A 24,607-nucleotide genomic window follows, 5' to 3' on the forward strand; every position below is an offset into this window, starting at 1 on the left:
AGACTTGCCTTCTTCAGTAAACATCATTGCATGCTTTATTTTAAATGTGTAATTTCCCTTCAGCTATAGTATCAGGCGAGAATCGGTTGAAACCAGATAACCTGAATTGTAGATCTTTCATATTTTATCTGGTGACATAGTATACTGTTTATAAAAGGAGTATAATTTAAACACATAAATTAGCTCTACAAACAAGTCTGGTTATAAATACAGAATAATTTTATTTCTGTTGCAAACAGCAAGAAATGCGTTTTAAGGTATGTTGATTTAATTTATATAACAAATATGATTTATTGAACAGGGAGAAGGGGAGGATCACACATTGAATCATTCTGATGAGGGAATTATTTTCTGACAAATACTGTTAGTTTCTTTTTTAAATGATTTTGCTATATAAATTGGACCACCTGCTTGGACATTGACAAAATATCAGTTGCCATTGTCCAAAGCAAAAACCAACATTAGGATCCTGAATTAAAAAAGTTCTCCCTACCAAATGAAGATAAAAATTTCCACTTGTATAAATAATTTTCAGATCATTGTAGAGTTTTTGTTTCAATAAAATAAAGTGTTGGATTGGAGTTTATGATCTCAACTTACAGTGGATCCTCTATAATATACCTCCTATATCTAATCAAATGGCCACTGAGTATAATGTTCATGGTCTTCCGTTACAGTAGTCCACCCACTTCAAAGATCAATACGTTGTTCATTCAGAGATGTTCTTCTGCTCACTCCTGTTGTAACACATGTTTATTTGAGTTACTGTCAGCTTCCTGTCAGCTTCAACTAGTCTGGCCAGTCTCTGACCTCTCTCATTAACGATCTGTTTTTGCTCACAAAATTACTGCTTACAGGCCGTTTTTTTGTTTTTAGCACGATTCTCTGTTAACTCTACAGACATTGTGCATGAAAATCACAGAAAATACTCAAACCCCCTCGCCTGGCACTGACAATCATTCCACAGTCAAGATCACACACTATGCTGGGGTAGCTCAACCGGTTAGACATCTTCTGTGAAAATGAATGAACTATTGATGTTTTGGGTTGAATTCCTTCTTCAGGACTAAGTTGGGGGGTGGGGTCAGGGGAAGAAGGACTAGAATTTCTTGTGTTTAATACTTGGATCACATTTCTTCCCATTCTGATGTTTGGCCTGAACAACAATTAAATCTCTTGACCATATCACCATGCTTTTATGCATTAAGTTGCTGCTACATGATTGGCTGATTAGGTATTTGTATTAATGAGCCAGGGTATAGTTGTACCTAATAAAGTGACCACTGAATGTATAACAGCGCTCAATGAATGGCAGCAACTGTCACTAAGATGTTAAAATCCAAGTACAATGTCAAAATGGAGAATAGTACTGTGCAAAGCAATAATTGTGAAAAGGAAAATTGGTTTGATCAATGACTAACTTGTTAGGGCTGGAAGAAGTCATTAAGCTACCAACAAAAGCAATTTTAAATGTTAAATATAAAATTCATTTCTATTAAATATAAAGTTTGTTCATATTCACTTTGTCGTAGTGGGGAGGCTTGTGAGTTCTAAAGATCCCAGAAACAATGACATTTGGAATTTAGTCATCTGGCACTTAGCTCCTGGTGGTAAAGTCAAAGCAGAAGTTCCAAACAGCGATCCATCCTCAGTGGTGGAGCTGGTGAAAGATGATGATACAAAAGAGTGAAGGTAGAGGAAAGCTGCACTAGTGAAAAGTCCCCAGTTATCTTGCACTCCATGCCATTGGACCCTGACCCGATCTGTCAAGGACCATGTAGTGGCCTCCCAAGTTAACTGGACACGTATAGACATTCTCATTAAGGGAATCAATGGGAACAACCCCTTAGCAGAATATAATTTTTGACTTGAGAGATCATACTTCTATTAAGTACAGTCTTACTGTTTTATGCAGATTAAAGATTTAGCTTTGTCAGTAAACTTTGTAGTACAGCCTTTTTTTAAATGTGTAATTCCCCTTCAACATGACACCTCAACTCTTAAACTAAGAGCCCTCAGCCTATGAAGTCAATCATACCAAATGCCTTTTTTTCACTGTCCTAACCAACATTCAAGTGAGCTATGGATTTGCAGCACAATATCAACAGTCCTAAAGTTCGTGCCTATGTCCTTTATGCCCTGATTTCTCAGAATGCATTACCTCGTACTATCTGTGCTAGATTACTTTTGCAACCTCACTCAGCATTCTATATTTGGTGGTCATTTTATTATGTATCTCCTGTAATGAGTAGGTACCGAACACATCATTTTGTTCATGGTGCTTGGCTTCTGCAGCCCATCCACTTTAATGTTCATGTATTATGCGCTCAGAGATGCTTTTCTGCACAACACTGTTGTAACATGGTTACTTGACTTACTGAAGAAATGATAATGGTATTAACATTTCAGAGAATCTGTCTTGAGTCCAGCATGTAAGTGCAATTACGAAGAAAGCACAGTAGTGTCTCTACCCCCTTAAGAGGTTGTGAAGATTCAGCATGACATCCATAACTTCTCTACATGTGTTAATGGGCTTCATCAAGTCAAGTCGCTTTTTATTGTCATTTCGACCATAAGCTGCTGGTACAGTACACAGTAAAAACGAAACAATGTTCCTCCAGGACCATGGTGCTACATGAAACAACACAAAACTACACTAGACTGAGACATCACAAGGCTACACTAGACTATGTAAGACAACACAAAAACTACACTAGACTACAGATCTACACAGGACTACATAAAGTGCATAAACAGTGCAGGGCAGTACAATAAATAATAAATAAGACAATAGGCACAGTAGGGGACAAATTACAATATAATAATAAATGATGTAGATTATTGCTTGGGATGGAAACACTAATGATCTTGAATGAAAAATCCTACAAAAAGCAGTGATATGGTTTAGTCTACCACAGTTAAAGCTGTCCCTATCATTAAACATATTTACACGATGTTATTTCAGGAAAACAACATCCATCATCGGGATTTCCACCACCCAGGTCATGCTCTCTTTTTGCTGCTTCCAACGGGATAAAGATAGAGAAGCCCTGGGATTCACACCACCAGGTTCAAAAATAGTTATCCTCAAGTTATCAGGCTCTGGACCCAAAGGGGATAACTTCACTCAACATCATTTGCTTAATCACTGAAATGTTCCCACAACCGATGGACTCACTTTCAAGGACTCTATCTCATGTTCTTGATATTTACTACTTATTTGTTATTACTATTTCTTTATTTTTGTATTTTCATAGTTTATTGTCTCCGCACAGTGGTTGAATGCTCAAGTTGATGTCTTTCATTGATTTTATTATGATTTCTCTATAAAGGATTTATACCCACAAGAAAGTGAATCTCTGGGTTGTACGTTGTGATATCAAGTTTACTTTGAACTTTGAATTTCCTGTTGGCTTCAATTAGTCTGGCCATTCTCCTCTGACTTATAATATTAACAAGAACTGGTACTCATTTGATTTTTTTTCACAATATGCACTGTAAGACACTGTTGTATGTGAAAATCTCAGATCAGCAGCTTCTGACGTACTCCTACCAACCAGTTTGGTATGAATAATTATTCCACAGTCAAAGTCACTTATATCAAGTTTCATACATCAAAGTTGCTGGTGAACGCAGCAGGCCAGGCAGCATCTATAGGAAGAGGCGCAGTCGACGTTTCAGGCCGAGACCCTTCGTCAGGACGAAGGGTCTCGGCCTGAAACGTCGACTGCGCCTCTTCCTATAGATGCTGCCTGGCCTGCTGCGTTCACCAGCAACTTTGATGTATGTTGCTTGAATTTCCAGCATCTGCAGAATTCCTGTTGTTTATATCAAGTTTCATTTCCTTTCAGATGACTGGTCTGAATAACAATGAACCTCTTGACCCTGCCTACATGCTTTTATGCTTTTGAGTTGTTGCCACATAATTGGCTGATTAGATATTTGCAATACGAGTTCTCAGTAAAGTAACCACTATTCACCGTAAATTTGCTGGCTTAACTGGTATAGTTTCCATCATTCCATTCAACACCTGTGCAGCACACTCTCCCTACAAACCACACTGCATTAATTCTAGCTGAGGAAGTCACATACGTTGGTATGAAGAAATCTAGAATCAGCTTTATTGTTACTGACCTGCCATGAAATTTGTTGTTTTGTGATAGAGGATAGCTGATGTTCCACTGTTTATGAAATACTCTAAAAGTAAGCTAGGAAATTAAAGCCCAGTAAGCCTAACAGCACTGGGGAAGTTGTTATAAGGTATTCTAAGGGACCAAATCTGTATGTGTTTGGAGAGACACGGAACGATTAGGGATAGTTGACATGGCTTTGTGCATTGTACATTATGTCTAACGAATCTTGTAAACTTTTTTGAGGAAGTTACCAGGAAAGTGGATGAAGTAAGGTATTTGCCTAAATAAGATTTACCAAGGCATTTGACAAGGTCCCACGTGGAAGGTTAAGTTGCCTGACATTCAAAATGATGTAGTAATTGGATTAAACATTGATTTTGTGGGGGAAGCCAGAGAAAGGTTGCCTCTCTGACTGGATGCCTGTGAGTAGTAGAGTGCAGTAGGATCAGTGCTGGGTCCTTCATTGTTTGTCATGATTGGGATGATAAGATGGTTCGCTGGATCAGCAGGATTGCAGCAGGCTATGGATCAAAAATGGTAGATTGAATTTAATGCTGATGAATGCAGGGTGTTGCACTTCTGCAGGAGAAACCATGGTACAGCTTACACCGTGAGCGTTAGATAATGAGGAATGCTGTAGAACAGAGGGATCTGAGAATACAGATCCATAATTCCTTGAAGCTGTCGTCATAGGTAGATAGGGTTGTTAAAAAAAATGCCTTTGGCGCATTGGCCCTCATAAATCAAAAGTACAGAATTTGTTATGTTATATTGAAATTGTATAAGACATGGGTGAAGAGAAAAATTTTGAGTATTGTTTGCAGTTTTGGTCACCTACTTGCAGGAAAGGTGTAAATAAGGTTGAAATACACAGAAAATTAGTTATAAAGATTGAATAGGTTAGGACTTTATTCCCTGGAATGTAAGAGATTGAGAGATTTGACAGACGTATACAAAATTATGAGGGGTTTAGATAGGCTAAATGCAAACACACTTTTTCCGCTGAGGTTGGATGAGACTACAACTAGAAGTCATGGGTTAAGGCCAAAGGGTCTATTTCTGTGATGTAGTGTTCTCTGTAACTTCTGCCATCTTCACCATCATTTATAAAAAAATGATATTTGATGGCTGTTATTACCATACCACATGGAGGTGTTGGTGTAGCAAAGAGGGCATGATATTCACCTTGGGCACCTCCCGAAATACATGCCTTGCTTTTCAGAGTGGATGTAGTGAGGATGATTTCTATAGTGGGGGAGTTTAGGGCCAGAAGACACAGCCTCGGAATACAAGATGTCCTTTTAGAACAAAGTTGAGAAGGAATTTCTTTAGCCAGCAGGTAGTGAATCTGAATTCATTGTCACGGAGGCAAAATCAGTAAGTATATTTAAAGCAGAATTTGACAGGTTCTGAATTTGTAAGGCTGTTAAAGGAAATGGGGAGAAGTCAGAAGAATGGGAATAATAAATCAGCCATGTTCAAATTGCAGAGCAGACTCAATGAGATGAATGGCCTTATTCTGCTCCTAGGTTTCATGGTCTTTTGCCTCTTGCTCAGGGTAGATCTGAGCTACATGGAGCAGAAGATTCTAAATTGATCCCAGATCTACATCTTGTTTGCTATATTTGGTTAGGGTCTTCTCCAAAACCCCTAAAGGCAGTAAAATGTTATGACAATTTTGTAAAACATTTTAATACATTCATTCTACAGCAGCGGTTAGATTTCCAACTACTGTAAACAACAGATTTTATAAAAGAAATATTCACAGGGTAATAGAATCCGACTGCAAGGGGATCACTTGATGCAGAATCACAACTAAAAGCATTAATACGTTGGCTGCACATTCATCTCCTGGGATACCAATCACACAAACATCTTTTTCAGAAGCTTTCTTCAGTCAAACTCTCATGTCTCAGTTACAATTTACATTCAGCAGCTCCTCCCCAAGATCTTTGATCCTGTGGAATAGGCTTGTGTGTTTCTTCACCAAATGGTTTAATTCTGCCTTGTATACGTTATGATTTTAAACACTGATTTTTCATAAGTTAATAGCAACTATGGAATGCTATACCAAGCCTTGGTCAGAAAACAGTTTCCTCCAAATCACTGTAAAACACAAATTTCTCCTGAGTGATTGGTGGTGTCGTGGCTATCCACCTGAGCTCAGAAACAACTAGGCTGCCTTACAACCAGAATCATGCATGGCTCACAATATCCACTGAGGAGCTATGCTTTCATCTGGAACTTTGTATAACAAAAGGGCAAGTAAGAAAACAGTTGATACATTGAAAATTGAAGCTTGGATCAGATGTGCATTTATACAGATGCAACTGAATTTAATATTCCTTTGATCATCCTTTACAATATTTATAGCTAGCTATAATGGCACCAGAGTCTCTATTATATATTGTAAGAATTGTACATTTTGTTTTCCAACAACGGGATATCAGAAGCTGCATAATTATTGATTTTCCTGCGATCAAAATAAAAAATATTTAGAGATACAGCATGGAACAGGTCCTTCTGACCCAAAGGGTGCACTGCCCAGCAACTCACGTATTTAACCTTAGCCTTATCACACAATTACCATTAACCTACTAACCTGTATGTCTTTGGACTGTGAAAGGAAACTGGAGCATAGAAACATAAAAAACCTACAGCACAATACAGGCCCTTTGGCCTGCAAAGCTGTGCCGAACATGTCCTTACCAGAGTAATTACCCAGGGTCACCCAAAGCCCTCTATTTTCTAAGCTCCATATACCCATTCAGGAGTCTTTTAAAAGACCCTATTGTATCTGCCTCCACCACCGTCGCTGGCAGCCCATTCCACACACTCACCACTGTGTAAAAAAAACTTACCCCTGACATCTCCTCTGTACCTACTTCCAAGCACCTTAAAGCTGTGTCCTCTTGTGTTAGCCATTTCAGCCCTGGGAAAAAGCCTCTAACTATCCACATGAATCAATGCCTCTCATTATCTCATACACCTCTATCAGGTCACCTCTCATACTCCATCGCTCCAAGGAGAAAAGGCTGAGTTCACTCAATCTATTCTCAGAAGGCATGATTCCCAATCCAGGCAACATCTTTGTCAATCTCCTCTGCACCCTTTCTATGGCTTCCACATCCTTCCTGTAGTGAGGTGACCAGAACTGAGCGCAGTACTCCAAGTCGGTCTGACCAGGGTCCTATATAGCTGCAACATTACCTCTCAGCTCCTAAAATCAATCCCACAATTGATAAAATCTAATGCACCGTATGCCTTCTTAACCACAGAATCAACCTGCACAGCAGCTTTGAGTGTCCTATGGATTCGGACCCCAAGATCCCTCTGATCCTTCATACTGCCAAGAGTCTTACCATTAATACTAATATTTGACCTACCAAAATGAACCACCTTACACTTTTCTGGGTTGAACTCCAGATGCCATTTCTCAGCCCAGTTTTGCATCCTATCAATGTCCTGCTGTAACCTCTGACAGCCCTCCACACTATCCACAACACCCCCAAACTTTGTGTCATCAGCAAATTTACTGATCCATCCCTTCATTTCCTCATCCAGGTCATTTATAAAAATCACAAAGAGTAAGGGTCCCAGAACAGATCCGAGACACACCACTGATCACCGACCTCCATGTAGAATATGACCCGTCTACAACCACTTCTTTACCTTCTGTGGGCAAGCCAATTCTGGATCCACAAAGCAATGTCCCCTTGGATCCCATGTCTCCTTACTTTCTCAATAAGCCTGGCATGGGGTACCTTATCAAATGCCCTGCTAAAATCCATATACACTACATCTATGGCACTACCTTCATCAATGTATTTAGTCAAATCCTCAAAAAATTCAGACTTGTAAAGCATGACCTGCCTTCAACAACGCCATGCTGACTATTCCTAATTATATTATGCCTCTCCAAATGGTCATAAATCCTGCCTCTCATGATCTTCCCCATCATCTTACCAACCACTGAATTTCCTGGGCTATCTCTATTCCCTTTTTTGAATAAGGGAAAAACATCTGCAACCCTCCAATCCTCCGGAACCTCACCCGTCCCCTTTGATGATACAGATATCATCGCCAGAGGCTCAGAAATCTCCTCCCTTGCCTCCACAGTAACCTGGGATACATCCCATCCGGTCCCAGTGACTTATCCAACTTGATGCTTTCCAAAAGCTCAACATCTACATGCTCAAGCTTTTCAGTCCACTGTAAGTCATCCAGAGGAAACCCACATGGTCACAGGGAGAATGTACAAAGTCCTTACAGAAGGCACTGGAATTGAACACCGAACTCCAATGCCCAAGCTATAATAGCGCCGCACTAACTGCTACACTACCGTTAACTGTTACACCTCTAACACCCTATGTCCTCTGTTCCCAAATATAAAGCAGATCACTTCCTAAAACGGCCACTGTCCTTTTAGTAAAGAAAGTTCCATACTTAAACATCCATATAAAGTAATGGGTTAGAGGTGGTTTAAACATTAAATGGGTGCAAACATTAACATGTAGTTTGGTTTTACACATACACATTTTAATGGTCAAGAAGTCAAGATTAAATTCAGAACAAGCACACCTCCTCCGTTAATATCAGTTATGCTGTACATAATTAACAGTACACGCTAAATTCTGTTAAATGTTAAAGTGCCAATCAATTCCTTCCATCATTTCTGCAAGCTACACATAAGTGGTTCAAATTTGATGCCCGCTGCTGGCATATTTTATTTTTATACATTCAGCATTTTTTTGTAAATACAACAGCACAATAATGTTGCAGCATTTTTTGTAATATTTCTGATTCCTTAAGGATTCAATCACCAATCAATTTGGTATTTTTTTCTTACAAAATACTACTGAGCAACATTATTATCAGTTTGCTCTTTAAAACATCAGATTCAACAGTGAACTATGTGCTTTGTCAAAAGAGTTTTGAGTTGTCAAAAAGTTCCTTACAAAGGAGTCAGGTATTTAAAAAAAAACACCCTTTACTCATGTCTATTGACCTAGAAGGCAAAATTGTCCACAAAAATATAGCTAAAGCACATATTACAGACAGTACTCCCTTGAAATGCTAAGTAGTCTACATCAAAGTAAACACTAGCCCTCTTGTCAAGCGACAAAAATAAGTAAATGTTTAGAATATATTGGGATCCAATCAACTTATCCGGATCATCTCAGATCTCCAAGACAGTGGCAGATTCTTCAAGATTGAGGGTAACAAGCATCATATTGTACAGATTACATTACTTTTTAGTAAACATTCCCTTTCTCTTCCGCCCTCCCGTTCCCAATCAAACAATGTTTTATTTACATATTGATCTGTTGGTTTATTGATAACTGTTAAAAGTCTTATTTTTTCTGCAATTAGACAACATGGCAACTTAAAAATGCTTTGAGAAACAGCATGGCACAGGTTAACAGTGGCAGTACCAGGTGCACCTATGTAGAGTTACATGCAAGCTATACACCACGTCTCTGTTCTGGCTGGACAACGTCAAAACTGTTCAAAAAGAAAAGTGATTCTTGCCATGGCCAAAGTGCCCTGTTGTCTTTCACTGTGTGCGAGCACCTTCCTTTGGCTTTTCGAACATGCAGAACTTCTCATTGTGTCTTATGGCATGCCGCCAAAACTATTGCCAGTAAAAATCCACTCAGAATGCATGAGAGGGAAAACTTCAGGAGTAATGCAAAATTTGAGGCAACGCACATTTGCCATTGTGTAAGTGTTTTGTTTTTGTTGCTTTTCTTCTGTTTCCAAAGGATGCAATTTTGTGATTAGTCTCTGCACGCACCACTAGAGTGTCCCCAACTGTCATTCCCACGTTGCTGCATTTGATACTCCGCAGTAGTCTCTTGTGCGGGTAGCGTGTGGTGCATGGTACTACGTTATGATGTTGGACATAAATTCTAAGAAACGCTTTGAGTACTGTTCGGGGTTAACTGTTGATATCTCGGCACCAGCCTGCAATGCACAAACAATGCATTATTTCAATGGAGAACCATCCTTGGAAACCATTAACCCTTCAAGAGACAACAACAGAAGAGAGTGTTAAAATGGTTACCTTACTGTTCAATCAAAATTAAGGAATTAGTTGTCTTGAGTAACACACACAAAATGTTGAGGAATTCAGGCTTGATGAAGGCCCATAGATGCTGTCTGAATTGCTCAGTTCCTCCAGCAATTTTTGTGTGTTTAAAAGTTGACATTTTATGTAATATTAAAGGTTAAATTAATTTAAGTAAAAAATTCAGAGACCACTCAGATTTTTAATTGAGGTTGACAAATCACATTGAATGAGCGATTGGAATGTATCTAGGTCTGAGAAGAGTGAAAGGGTCTTTTGTTTTAATGGTTGATAACTGCTCTGGTTCAGATTAAGTATAAACATGTAGAAACCCATCTTCTTTTAAATATTAATTCTAAACATTTCCCACATCTTATTTTCTTGGACTGAGGCAATTTGTTCTGTTTTAATGCAACGACTATTACATTGAGGACCTGAATATTTTTTTAAATATGGAAAATGTTCAAAACAGATCTATCAGGACCTATTGATCCTGGTTGTTTTAAAAAGGTTGTTACAAAGGTGGGTATGATGTTCTGTGCCTGAGACGCTGCTAAAAGTAAGTTTTTCATCGCACCTGTGCATACAAGAAGTTTTGTATTTGACAGTAAATTTGACTTTGAAGTCCACAGGATTCAGAGTACAAAAAACAGAAATGAGTATGTGGAAGCCCAGTCATTAGATATATTTATAGTGGAATATATCAAGAGCATATAATAATAATCAAGAACATATCAACCTCTGCTTAAATAATAACTTGCCCCATGCTGAAAACTACTCACTATTTTCCAAGTACAAGCTAACCAATGCGTTATAAAGCTTCAGCGTTACATTCTTACATTTGCATATTAATCCTTTTGAAATAAATGTTAACATTGCATTTGCATTCCCTACAACCTTAATCTTTAGGGAATCCTGCACAAGGACTCCCAAACACTAGGAATTCTGCAGATGATGAAAATTCAAGAATCTCTTACTAGCTCTTCCTTCAGTTAGTCCTGACGAAGGGTCTCGGCCCGAAACGTCCACTGTACCTCTTCCTAGAGATGCTGCAAGGACTCCCAAGTCCACCTGCACCTCTGATTTCAGAATTTCCTCTCCATATAGAAAATAGTATACACCTTTATTCCTTCTAGCTAAGTGCATAACCATATACTTCTCTACACTATATTCCACCTGCCACTTCTTTGCCCATTCTCCTAATCTGTCCAAGTCCTTCTGTAGACTACCTGCTTCTCTGACACTACCTACCCCTCCACCTATCTTGGTATTTATCATCCAAATCATGAAAAAAGTGGCCCCAACACAGAGCCCTGTGGAACACCACTACCACCAGCAACTAATCAGAAAAGCCTCTTTTTTCCTTTCTAAATGTTGGCCAATCTCCTATCAATGTTAGTTTCTTTCCTGTAATACCTTATCTTTTTTACAGCCTCATGTACAGCATCTTATTAAAGGCTCTCTGAAAAGCCAAAGTAAAGCATCCACTGATTCTCCTTTATTCCTGTCCTGTTATTTCCTCAAAGAATTCCAACATATTCGTCAGGCAAGATTTCCCATTTGGAAACCAAGCTGATGTCGGCCTTGACTAGGTTGCAACTGGTCTTGTTGAGTCAGAATCCACTGGGAACTCAAGTCGAAATGGCCGAGCTCACTAGTTCTATAATTTAGAGGGTAGGAAGGAGTAAAAGAGACACAAAAAATTCTCCAGATGCTAGTAATCTTAACCAAGGCATACGAAATGCTGGAGAAATTCAGCAGGCCAGGCAGTATCTATGGAGCACAATGAACAGTCAGTGTTTTAGGCCGAATCTCTTGATCAGGATACTACCTGACCGGCTGAGCTCCTCCAGTGTTTTTGTGTGCCACTCAGGAGTAAATGAGAGCTGGATTAGTGCCACGTAATAATTAGAGAAATTCATTGAAGAACAACACCGATCATCGTTCCAGTTATCAACTCCGAGGATGTCACATTCTGCCAGCGACCCCAGGTTTCCACTGGGTGCTCTGGTTTCCTCCCACCACCCAACAGTACTGACTGAGATACATTTTGAGGAGATACCATGACTGAGATAGGGAGAAGATGCGGGAAAAAGCAACAAAGGCAGTGAACAGAACAAAATATCTGACAATACCTCAGTAATGTGCAAAAATTGTTAGTATCAATTGTTTGGTGACAATAAAGTATAAAATAAATTGGATCTGAATTCAGGCTCTATTGGAACAACTGCTTCTCTGTTACTAGGATTAACACCTTATCCTTGTAGCATACAAGTAATCGTCTGCTACAACCATTTACAGGTTAATCAACATCTCCACCCACCAGCCCACCCTTTCACAGCCTCAACCACCTTTATCATTCCCTTATCAGTCACTTTATGTACAGACACTTCAGTGCCTAGAGCCACTTTATGGACATACAATCAATCAAAGCAGATAAACAATCATATGTATTAATATTTATTTTGTTTTTAAAATCATTATTGTGTTCTTTACCTTGTGCTTTTTTTGTGCTGCATAGGAGTTGCAGCACAAAATAATTTCATTCTCCGTTATACTTGAGTACTGGAAATGACATTTAAAAATCCTGACTCTTGAGTGCCTTTATGTAGAGGCGGGGCAGAGAAACTGGCATTATTGATCACTGGCATTGTATTTAATTGTCACAGGTGATCTACTTACCCCGTGTTTCACAGTTTTGGCAGCATGGGCAGCTTTCTTCTTTGCATCATAATGAGTTAAAATGTCAATTATTGCCATAAAGAAAACTTCTTTCCTTGGGGTATCTGGAAAATTAGCCAGTATGACTGACATTAGAGAACAAGACTATTACAACCTAGTTATGATGTAAGCACTAGAGAACACATTTTTTTTGAAATGTGCAGCTGTGACCACAATAACTTTACAAACTCACATATGCATACTTCCTGCACATATAACAATTCACTCAAGACCCCGGCGAGACAGAGTGGGAGATAGGACAGAACATCGCTTTTCACATACACCATCTAATTAGCTAATCACAATTTCCGTGACAACGGTCAATCACAACAGTGTTCCTGGTCATCACCATGGCAATAGTGACCACCTAATTAGTAACTTCATTGGTAAGGCATGAAATTGATGGAAATGCTAAGTCCAAGTCTACAAGCTCCAGGCTTGTTAGATTTAATGTTTAAAAAGAAACATTCCTGATACTGTTCTCCATTTTAATAACAACCACATATTACAACGCCATCCTTACTATATAAACTGCAGGCAGTCTCCCTACTGATTACTGAAATATAAAGATGACAAATTTCCTAGATGCTGCTATCTGGAAAAACTATTTATTCTATTATACCCAAGAAACAAAAGAGCGCAGCAGGATGTAGGCTGGGTTGGGAACAACTAAAACACTTAATTGTAATTTAGTTGCTGATGTAAAACTTCCAATTCAGAATCAGATTTATTACGACTGATATCGATTGTAAAACTTGCTGTTTCGTGGCAGCAGTACAGCACAATAAATATACTATAAATTACAATATTATAGTTTACATATAATATACCATAATTTATAATTTTGTATTTTACATACACACTTTATTTATATATATAAATATTTACATATGCGCACACACACACTGGATTCCAGTTAATTGGGCATTCGGTTAATCGGGACAGCTGCTTATTTGGGATAACTCCTAATGTTCTAATCTATGTAACACTTTATGTCACATTGTTGAAATGTTTCTCAAAATTTCATGTACAGTGAATTATACCTGTTGTCATACAGTTAAATAAGGTCACTGTTATGCACTTGGAATGTTCTATCAACAGGAAATAAGGCGCAGTGAAAAAATCCCAAATTAAAAAAGGAAATTTGACCAATATAATTTCTCTTCCTTCAAATAGCAGATTCCCGTCAGGGAAGAAACTATGTAACATTCACGCCAGGACCATTAAACTCAAGAACAGTTTCTTACCCCCCACAACTACATCCACATCAGCCACTCATCTCCACAGCCTCTCAGCACGCATCAGCCCTCATATGCTGCAACTTCTATGCTTTGCTAATAGACACCTCATATCCACTCCGACAATCATTGTTCTACTGTGTTTTCATTTACCCTAGAAAAGTTCCTCTTACCAAGAATCAACTTGTCACTGCATCATTTCCTTTCAGCCTCTCCTTATGGTCATATACTTTATGTACATAAATCAATCTATGCATTTAAATTAAATTTATGTATATACAGCCACACTCAACTCCGGGCAAAAGGCACTTTTCTGGGTAGTTGCAGACCAAATGAACACCATCTGATGGAAGGTACCATTGACAATGTGACAGGCTTTTTTAGTACAGATATTAAATTCTGGGAAAGTTCCAGTGTCAGACCTCTTGGTCCTGAGGGAATCAAGTTCCCAATAAACTGAAATTACATAATGCAAGGATAATCAAACAATACTCCATACTCTGTAAATTAATTTACTCATTTATTATTCTGTCCTTGCGCAATATTTTCATCATTCTGCTCAAAAACCACATTTCTGCCATTTTGTTTCCCTTACTTTGCTTTGATATTGTTCAACACTTGTTTTCATGTGTTAATGTGGAATGAATGTAGCACTGCTCCGACAGCGTGCGGTGTAAAGTGAGTCCACGGACGGAAGATTGGTTTGTGTGATGTGCTGTGCCATGTTCACGATCTTCTGCAGATTCTTTCAGCCTTGGACAGGACAACTTCCATACCAGGTTGTGATGCACCCTAGAAGAATGCTTTCTACAGTGCATCTATAAAAATTGGTGAGGGTTTTAGGGGACAGGCCAAATTTCCTTAGTTTTCTCAGGAAGTAAAAGCGCTGGTGGGCCTTTTTGGCAGTAGACTCTGCTTGGTTGGACCAAGTCAGGTCATTTGTGATATTGACCCCGAGGAACTTAAAGCTTTTGACCTGTTCCACTTGCGCACCACCGATGTAAATTGGGTTGTGTGGTTCGTTACTCCTTCTGAAGTCAACAACCAATTCCTCTGTCTTGCTGACATTGAGGGATAGATTATTGTCTCTGCACCATGCCACCAGGTTCTTAATTTCCTCTCTGTACTCAAACTCATCATTACCCGAGATACAGCTACAATTGTGGTGTCATCAGCAAACTTAATATATAGAGTTTGATGGAAACTTGGCTACACAATCATGGGTGTACAGTGAGTACAGAGGGGGGCTGAGTACACAGCCTTGTGGGGCACCGGTGCTCAGAGTGATTGTAGAGGAGAGCTTGTCCCCTATTTTTACAGCTTGGGTCCAGTCTGTGAGGAAGTTGAAGATCCAGCTGCAGATCTGAGTGCTAAGGCCCAGGTTCCAGAGCTTAGGAATCAGTTTATTTGGAATGATGGTATTAAAGGCAGAGCTGTAGTCAATGAAAAGGAGCCTCACGTATGCTTCTTTATTCTCCATGTGTTCTAAGGAGGAATGTAGGGCCAGAGAGATGGCATCTGCCATTGACCTGTTGCTCTGGTAGGCGAATTGCAAAGCGTCGAGGTTGACCGGTAGGCTGTGGTTGATGTGTGCCATAACCAATCGCTCGAAGCACTTCATAGCAATTGATGTCAGAGCCACAGGTCGATAGTCATTCAGGCATGTCACCTTGCTCTTCTTCGGCACTGGGATTATCGTTGCCTTCTTAAAACACGAGGGCATCTTAGACTGAAGCAAGGAGCAGTTGAAGATGTCAGCAAACACTCCAGCTAGTTTGCTTGCACAGGCCCGGAGAACCCGTCCCGGGACGCTATCTGGGCCCATCGCCTTCCTTGGATTTATCTTCAGGAAGGCCCTTCTAACGTCCTCCTCGGTGATGATCAATCTCGATGCCACCAGGTCCAGTTCGGAGCGGGACGCTCCTCTTCTGTTCGAATCTTGTGTAGAATATGATAAGTTTGTCAGGAAGAGAAGCGCCACAGTTATTGATATTCCCAGCCTTTTCTTTGCACCAGTGATCTCATTTAGACCCTGCCATATTCTATCGGCATCCCTTAGGTTAGCCTGAGGCTTCTGACTTGGCTCGATATTAATGCCTTTCCGGAGTTTACGCCTGGATTCTGTGTAGCAACTGATATCCCCGGACCTAAAAACGGCAGCTCTAGCCTTTAAAAGGGACTTGACCTCATAATTCATCCAAGGTTTCCGGTTAGGGAATACCCAGATTGTCTTGCGAGACACAAAGTCCTCCGTGCGTTTCGAAATAAAGTCCGTGACAGCTGAGGCATACTCATCGAGGTTAGCTGATGAGTCCTTGAATACTAACCAGTCCACCGATTCAAAGCAGTCATGGAGGACCTCATCCATTTCCTCTGTCCAAGACGACACCACTTTTGACACCGTGACCTCCCACTTCAGTTTCTGTTTGTAAGTCGTGAGGAGGAGTACGGCCATATGGTCCGATTTTCCGAAGTGAGGTCGTGGGACAGAACAGTAGGCATCCTTGACTGCTGTGAAACAGTGGTCAAGTATATTCAGGCCTCTAGTGGGGCAGGAGACATGTTGGTATAACTTTGGCAGTGCCTTTCTGAGGTTGGCCTGGTTAAAGTCCCCGGCTGTAATGGGCAAAGCCTCTGGATACCTGGTCTCAAGTTCACTGATGTTGGCATACAGTATGTTCAGAGCACAATCCACGTCCGCCTGGGGGGGAATGTAGACCGCTGTCAGTATGACCGAGGTGAATTCCCGTGGCAGATAGTAGGGACGACACTTCACCGACACGTGTTCCAGGTCCGGGCTGCAGGAGCTTGTCAGTGCCACTGTGTCCGAGCACCATCCAGTGTTGATCAGTAGGCAGACACCACCTCCCCTCATCTTGCCCGAAAGACGCCATGCAGTCCATCCGATGGATTGAAAATCTCTCCGTCGGGGGTGGCGGGGAGAGCCAGGTCTCGGTGAAACAGAATACACAGCAGTTCTGCATCTCCCTGGTAGGTGAGTCTCCCTTTAAGATCATCCACCTTGTTCTCTATTACTTGTACAGTAGCTAGTAGGATGGTGGGCATAGGGACCCTGAGGCCCCTCAGCTTCAATCTGACCAGCAGCCCAGCTCTTTTCCCACGCTTCCTAGGTAAGTAGTGCATCTTTCCAGGTTTCCATCGATGCAGTGTGCTGTTGTCAGCTCTTTGAGGTGGACGCGTCCCGCGGGGATCGATTGGTGGGTTGCGTCATTGGGCACTCCGGGTCGGGCCGAGTGACGGGGGAGGCTCTGCTGTCACTTCCAGCTGCCGAGGTCCCGGGCTATTGATTGGTTCGGGCCCCGAAGCTGACACTTAATCCCGGAGTGCCGGGCTCCTGGCTGAAACAAGTCCTTAAGCCGAGTCATGGTTGCGGAGGCCTCCGCTCCAGCCAAGCCTCGGGCTCGATTTCCGAGGTTGGCAGCAGAGGCCTCATTTCCGGCAGCTGTGGCCGGTCTCCGCTGTCACTTCTGTGTGTTATCTGCTCCGGAGAGGTGCTGGTCGGAATGGGCTGTGTCTCCAAGCGCTCCGGCATGGTGGGCTCCGGGAACGTGGTGGGCCTCGCTGGTCAGGTCCAGGTGCGGTCCGGAGTTTAAGAAGCAATTCTGGAGCGGTGGTCTCCAGCTGGGTCAGTAGCTTCGCCAGGATGTTGTTGATCTTGCTAGATGTAGCGGTTTGGAGGTTCAGAAGGGTTTCTCAGGTATAGGATAGTGTAGAGGGCAGTTTGCTCGACATTACTCTGTGCTTTGAACCTAGACTATGATGCACTCAGCATAAGTAGTACAGTTCTTTGTGTGTTACTATTTTAGCCAGATTGTGTTTGTCTGAGATGCCCACTCAGAATCAGATCCCACCTGTATTAAATTAGCACCTTGTTCATGGAAACACAATTAAATAATATTTAGGAACAAGTCACAAAGAGAAATAGTAGAATAGGTGCAAGTCATAAACACAAGATTGCACAGATGCTGGAAATCCAGAGTTACACACTCAAAATGCTGCTTGACCTGTTAAGTTCCTTCTGCATTTTGTATCTGTTATTAAATTACGCAATCGTTTTCAAATTGGAAGAGGAAGGTGGGGGTGGAGTGGGGAGAAATCAGTGCTTATTCATAATTTAAAATGGAATTTCTTTAAGTACTCAGAGAGAGTACTCCTGCAGCGAGAGAGCTGCCAGAACTCAAAAAGTGGAAGGGAGAATGGAAAGAACAAAGGGGATGTTTATGATAGGAGACAAACCAAGGCTGTCAAACTAACTCAATTTAGAAATGGAAGAGAAAAAAATCAAAATGTACAGTTTTGCAGCAAGATGGGTGCATAAAAGGAACTACCTTTTCAATTTCAGATAGATCCACAATTGAGATTTAAAAGGCTGAGCTACACAGCAGTTTCTCTGAGTTTCGAGGTAAGCAATAAACAAGGAGGGATTTATTAAAGTCTTAGACAAAGTAAAGTATCTGGCAATTTTCTCTTTTTGTTCATTCTCTAATTGTTCATTCCTCATCTGTTAGGGCATCGTGATGCAGTGAGAATGGCTTCAGAGGCAGTGTTTTGTACTGTGTATGGAACGTGGGAAGTCTGGGAAACCTATAGTCTCTTGGATAAACACATCTACACAAGTTGAGAGAATATATTAAAAACATGGAGGTGTAGCTCTATGACCTCAACTCATATGGGACAATGAGCAGGTGATAAACAGAAACAACAGTGAAGTACTCACCCCTAATTTGCAGGAACAGGTAACTGGGTGACTGTCAGAATGAGGGAGAAATGGATAGCCATTGCAGAATGCACATGCGGCCATTCCCCTCAATAATAATTATACAATCTTAGATACAGTTGAGGGAAAGAACTACTGGGGGTGGGGAGAGCCACAGTGACCAGGTCTCTGGCACTGAGATTCAGAAGAGCAGACAGGTGACAAGAACTGCGTTGTTGATAGGAGAGTCCTTAGTCAGAGGAACAGAGACAAGGTTCTGTGAGCACAATAGAGACATCCGGATGGTGTCTTGTCTCGCTGGTGCCAGGATCAGAGATACTTGGATTAGGTCCATAGCATTCTAAACGGGGAGGCTGAGCAGCCAGAAGTCTTGGTGCATATTGGCACCCATGAAATAGGTAGACAAAGTGAGGAGGTTCTGAAGAGAGATTTTAAGGAGCTAAGTAGAAATCTGAGATATAGAACCCCCAGGGTAGTAATCTCTGGATTTCTGCCTGTGTCAGTGAGAGTAAGAATAGGTTGATTTGGCAGATAAATGTGTGGATGAAGAACTAGTGCCGGGAGCAGGGTTTCAGATTTGTGGATCATTGGGATCTTTTCTGGGGAAAGTATGAACTGCACAAAAGGGACGGGTTACACCTGAAACCTAGGGATCCAGTAGGTGGCTAGAGTTGTTTGCAAAGGTTTAAACTAATTTGACAGAGGGATGGGAACTGAAGTGATAGTATTGAGGTTAGGGACGTTGGTTTACAAACAGAGGCAGTTGTAGCAAGGGATGGCTAATTGCAGTAAACAGGATGCATTGCAATGAAAAAGGTGGACAAAATTGAAAAAGACTGAAGTTGTTATGATTGAATGAGTGCAGATACATAATAAGGTAAATTAACTTGTAGCATTGTTTGTAGATTGGCATGTATGATGTTGTAGGCATCTCACTGATCAAAGAAAATGTTAGCTGGAAGCTTAACATCCAAGGTTATACATTGTATTGAAAGGACAGGCAGGTAAACAGAGGAGGTGGTGTGGCTCTGTTGGCAAAGTTAGAAAGAGGTGACATAGGAGGCAATAGAAACAGGTGTTGAATCATTGTGGGTAGAGCTAAGCAAATGCAAGGGTAAAAAAGACCCTAATGGGAGTTGTATACAGACCCTGACACAGTAGTAAGGATGTGGCCTACAAATTACAACAGGAGATAGAAAATGAATGCCAAAAGAGCAATGTTACAATAGCCATGGGGTGTTTCAAATTGTAGGTAGGTTGGAAAAGTAGTGACTAAATGGTGCTGGATCAGAGATTTGTTTTGTCACCTAAAACACTCAAAAATCTCTGCAGATGTACCATAGACAGCATTCTGATGGGCTGCATCACTGTCTGTTGTGTGTGTGTGTGGGGGGGTGGGGGGGGTGCAACTGCACAGGACCAAAAGAAGTTACAGGACTTTGTAAAATTAGTCAGCTCCATTATGGGGACAAGTCTCCGTATTATCCATGACTCTTCAAAGAGTGATGCCTCAGGAAGACAATGTCCATTATTAAAGACCTTCACTACCCAGGGCATGCCCTTTTCTCATTGTTACTGTCAGGTAGGAGGTACAGAAGACTGAAGGCACGCATTCAGTGATTCAGGAACAGCTTCTTCCCCTCTGCCACCCGATTCCTAAATTGACTTTGAATACATAAACACTACATCATTTTTAATTAAAATTTCTGTTATTGCACTATTTAATGTCATTAATTGATGTAATTTATTTAATTATTTTCTATATTTATTATATATGGTATTGCACTGCTTTTGTTAGGTTACAAAATATACAAGGCAAATGGTGATGATATTTAATGTCACTCCAATTCTGATCTCAAGAAAGAGAATTTCTAGAATGGCTATGAGCTGCCTTTTTAGAGCAGCTCATTATTGAGCCCACTAGGGGATCAGCTATTCTGGATTGGGTGTTGTGTGCAATGAACTGGAATTGATTCAACAACTAAAGTAAAAGAACCCCTAGCAGAAAATGATCAGCATGTAATGGATTTGTCCTGAAATTTGAGAAGGAGAAGCTAAAACCAGATGTATCAGTATTACAGTGGAGTAAAAGGAATTACACAGGCATGAGAGAGGAGCTGGTTAAAACTGATTGAAAAAAAACACTGGCAAGGATGACAGCAGAGCAGCAAAAGCTGAAATTACTGGAAGCAAATTAGAAGGCACAGGATATAGAACATCTCAAAAAGGAAGTATTCTAAACGCAAGTTGACACAACCATGGCTAACAAGAGAAGTCAAAGTCAACGTAAAAACCAAAGAGAGGCCATACAATAGAGCAATGATTATTGGCAAGTTAGAAGACTGGGAGTTTTTAAAAACCAACAGAAGGCTACTAAAAAAGTCATTATGAAGGAAAAGATAGAATATGAAAGTAAACTAGCCAATTATATTAAAGAGGATACCAGAAGTTTATTCAGGTACATAACGTATAAAAGGTAGGTGAGAGTGACTTTATAGGATTAGTTGAGTGAGCTGGATATGGACCACTGGAAAACAATGCTGGAGAGGTAGTGATGGGGACAAGGAAATGACAGACCAACTGACTACGTATTTTGCATCAGCCTTCACTGTTGAAGGTGGAAGTTTGAGATTGTTAGAGGTCCGAAGTGTGTGAAGTTAAAGATGGTGCCGGTAACTGGCGACTTTGTATGTGCTCTCCCGAGCAAACTGACTTCTCCACTGTCCTATACCCGAGAAACCCTTCTAAACCCCCAATTTAGCAAGATCAAGATCAACAACACCCTGGTGAAGCTACTGACCCAGCTGGAGACCACCGTGCCAGAACTGCTTCTGAAACTCCGGACCGCACCTGGACCTGACCAGCGAGTCCCACCACGTTCCTGGAGACCCGCGGTCTGCCATCGTGCCGGAGCGCTTGGAGACACAGCCCATTCTGACCAGCACCCCTCCGGAGCAGATACCACACAGAAGTGATGGCAGAGACCTCAAGGTGCCCCAGACGTTTCCCCAGAGTGACCACCGTAAAGCCCCGTTGATGGCCATCCACAGCTGCCAGAAGTGAGGCCTCCGCTGCCGACCTTGGAAATCCAGCCCGAGGCTCGGCTGGAGCAGAGGCCTCCGCAACCGTGACTCGGCTTAAGGACTTAAGGACTTGTTTCAGCCAGGAGGCTGGCCCTCTGGGATTAAGTGTCGGCTTCGAGGCCCGACCCAATCGACAGCCCGGGCCCCCGTCAGCTGGAACTGGCAGTGGAGCCTCCCCTGTTACCCGGCCTGACCCAGAGTGCATGACAACGCAACCTGCTGATCGATCCCCGCGGGACGAGTCCACCTCAAAGAGCTAACCAGAATACACTGCATCGATGGAAACCTGGAAAGATGCACTACTTACCGAGGAAGTGTGGGAAAAGAGCTGGGCTGCTGGTCAGATTGAAGCTGAGGGGATTCAGGGTCCCTATGCCCACCATCTTACTAGCTAATGTGCAAGTAATAGAGAACAAGGTGGATGATCTTAAAGGGAGACTCACCTAGAGCAGGGAGATGCAGAACTGCTGTGTATTCTGTTTCACTGAGACATGGCTCTCCCCTGCCACCCCCGACTGTGCCATCCGACTGGAGGGATTTTCGATCCATCAGATGGACTGCACGGCATCTTCGGGAAAGACAAGGGGAGGTGGTGTCTGCCTACTGATCAACACTGGATGGTGCTCGGACACAGTGGCACTGACAAGCTCCTGCAGCCCGGACCTGGAACACGTGTCGGTGAAGTGTCGTCCCTACTATCTGCCACGGGAATTCACCTCGGTCATACTGACAGCGGTCTACATTCCCCCCCAGGCGGACGTGGAGTGTGCTCCGAACATACTGTATGCCAACATCAGTGAACTTGAGACCAGGTATCCAGAGGCTTTGCTCATTACAGCCGGGGACTTTAACCAGGACAACCTCAGAAAAGCGCTGCCAAAGTTATACCAACATGTTTCCTGCCCCACTAGAGGCCCGAACATACATGATCACTGCTACACAGCAGTCAAGAATGCCTACTGTTCCATCCCATGACCTCACTTCGGAAAATCGGACCATCAGGCCGTACTCCTCCTCATGACTTACAGTGACCACTGCTCCCTGGCCATATAATTATCATGGAAATGGATAGAATCAAAGAGGACAGGAAAATTTTTAATTGGGGAAAGGCAAATTATGAGGCTATAAGGCTAGAACTTGCGGGTGTGAATTGGGATGATGTTTTTGCAGGGAAATGTACTATGGACATGTGGTCGATGTTTAGAGATCTCTTGCGGGATGTAAGGGATAAATTTGTCCCGGTGAGGAAGATAAAAAATGGTAGGAACCATGGGTGACAAGTGAGGTGGAAAATCTAGTCAGGAGGAAGGAGGCAGCATACATGAGGTTTAGGAAGCAAGGATTAGATAGGTCTATTGAGGAATATAGGGAAGCAAGAAAGGAGCTTAAGAAGGGGCTGAAAAGAGCAAGAAGGGGCCATGAGAAGGCCTTGGAGAGTAGGGTAAAGGAAAACCCCAAGGCATTCTTCAATTATGTGAAGAAAAAAAGGATGACAGGAGTGAAGGTAGGACCGATTAGAGATAAAGGTGGGAAGATGTGCCTGGAGGCTGTGGAAATGAGCGAGGTCCTCAATGAATACTTCTCTTAGGTATTCACCAATGAGAGGGAACTTGATGATGGTGAGGACAATAGGAGTGAGGTTGATGTTCTGGAGCATGTTGATATTAAGGGAGAGGAGGTGTTGGAGTTGTTAAAATACATTAGGACAGATAAGTCTCCGGGGCCTGACAGAATATTCTCTAGGCTGCTCCACGAGGCGAGAGAAGAGATTGCTGAGCCTCTGGCTAGGATCTTTATGTCCTCATTGTCCACGGGAATGGTACCGGAGGATTGGAGGGAGGCGAATGTTGTTCCCTTGTTCAAAAAAGGTAGTAGGGATAGTCCCGGTAATTATAGACCAGTGAGCCTTACGTCTGTGGTGGGAAAACTGTTGGAAAAGATTCTTAGAAATAGGATCTATAGGCATTTAGAGAATCATGGTCTGATCAAGGACAGTCAGCATGGCTTTGTGAAGGGCAAATCGTGTCTAACAAGCCTGATAGAGTTCTTTGAGGAGGTGACCAGGCATATAGATGAGGGTAGTGCAGTGGATGTGATCTATATGGATTTTAGTAAGGCATTTGACAAGGTTCCACATGGTAAGCTTATTCAGAAAGTTAGAAGGCATGGGATCCAGGGAAGTTTGGCCAGGTGGATTCAGAATTGGCTTGCCTGCAGAAGGCAGAGGGTGGTGGTGAAGGGAGTACATTCAGATTGGAGGATTGTGACTAGTGGTGTTCCACAAGGATCTGTCCTGGGACCTCTACTTTTCGTGATTTTTATTAACGACCTGGATGTGGGGGTAGAAGGGTCGGTTGGCAAGTTTGCAGATGACACAAAGGTTGGTGGTGTTGTAGATAGTGTAGAGGATTGTCAAAGATTGCAGAGAGACATTGACAGGATGCAGAAGTGGGCTGAGAAGTGGCAGATGGAGTTCAACCCGGAAAAATGTGAGGTGGTACACTTTGGAAGGACAAACTCCAAGGCAGTACAAAGTAAATGACAGGATACTTGTTAGTGTGGAGGAGCAGAGGGATCTGGGGGTACATGTCCACAGATCCCTGAAAGTTGCCTCACAGGTGGAT

At 41.9% G+C, this 24,607-nt stretch overlaps 1 protein-coding gene across 2 annotated transcripts in view; it reads right to left on the bottom strand.

Moving 5' to 3' along the window:
- Positions 1-10,019: 10,019 nt before the first annotated feature.
- LOC134341419 (phosphatidylinositol 5-phosphate 4-kinase type-2 beta-like) overlaps positions 10,020-24,607 on the bottom strand; it is a 209,311-nt gene continuing 194,723 nt past the window's right edge. For both annotated transcript variants that reach the window (XM_063039280.1, XM_063039278.1), the window contains 2 exons: positions 12,886-12,989; positions 10,020-10,100 (listed from right to left, as the gene is read on the bottom strand). In XM_063039280.1, the coding sequence (XP_062895350.1) occupies positions 10,020-10,100; positions 12,886-12,989 (185 nt within the window). The remainder of the gene's footprint in view (positions 10,101-12,885; positions 12,990-24,607) is intronic.

The sequence above is a fragment of the Mobula hypostoma genome (assembly GCF_963921235.1).
Source record: "Mobula hypostoma chromosome Y unlocalized genomic scaffold, sMobHyp1.1 SUPER_Y_unloc_1, whole genome shotgun sequence".
Lineage (NCBI taxonomy): Eukaryota > Metazoa > Chordata > Chondrichthyes > Myliobatiformes > Myliobatidae > Mobula > Mobula hypostoma.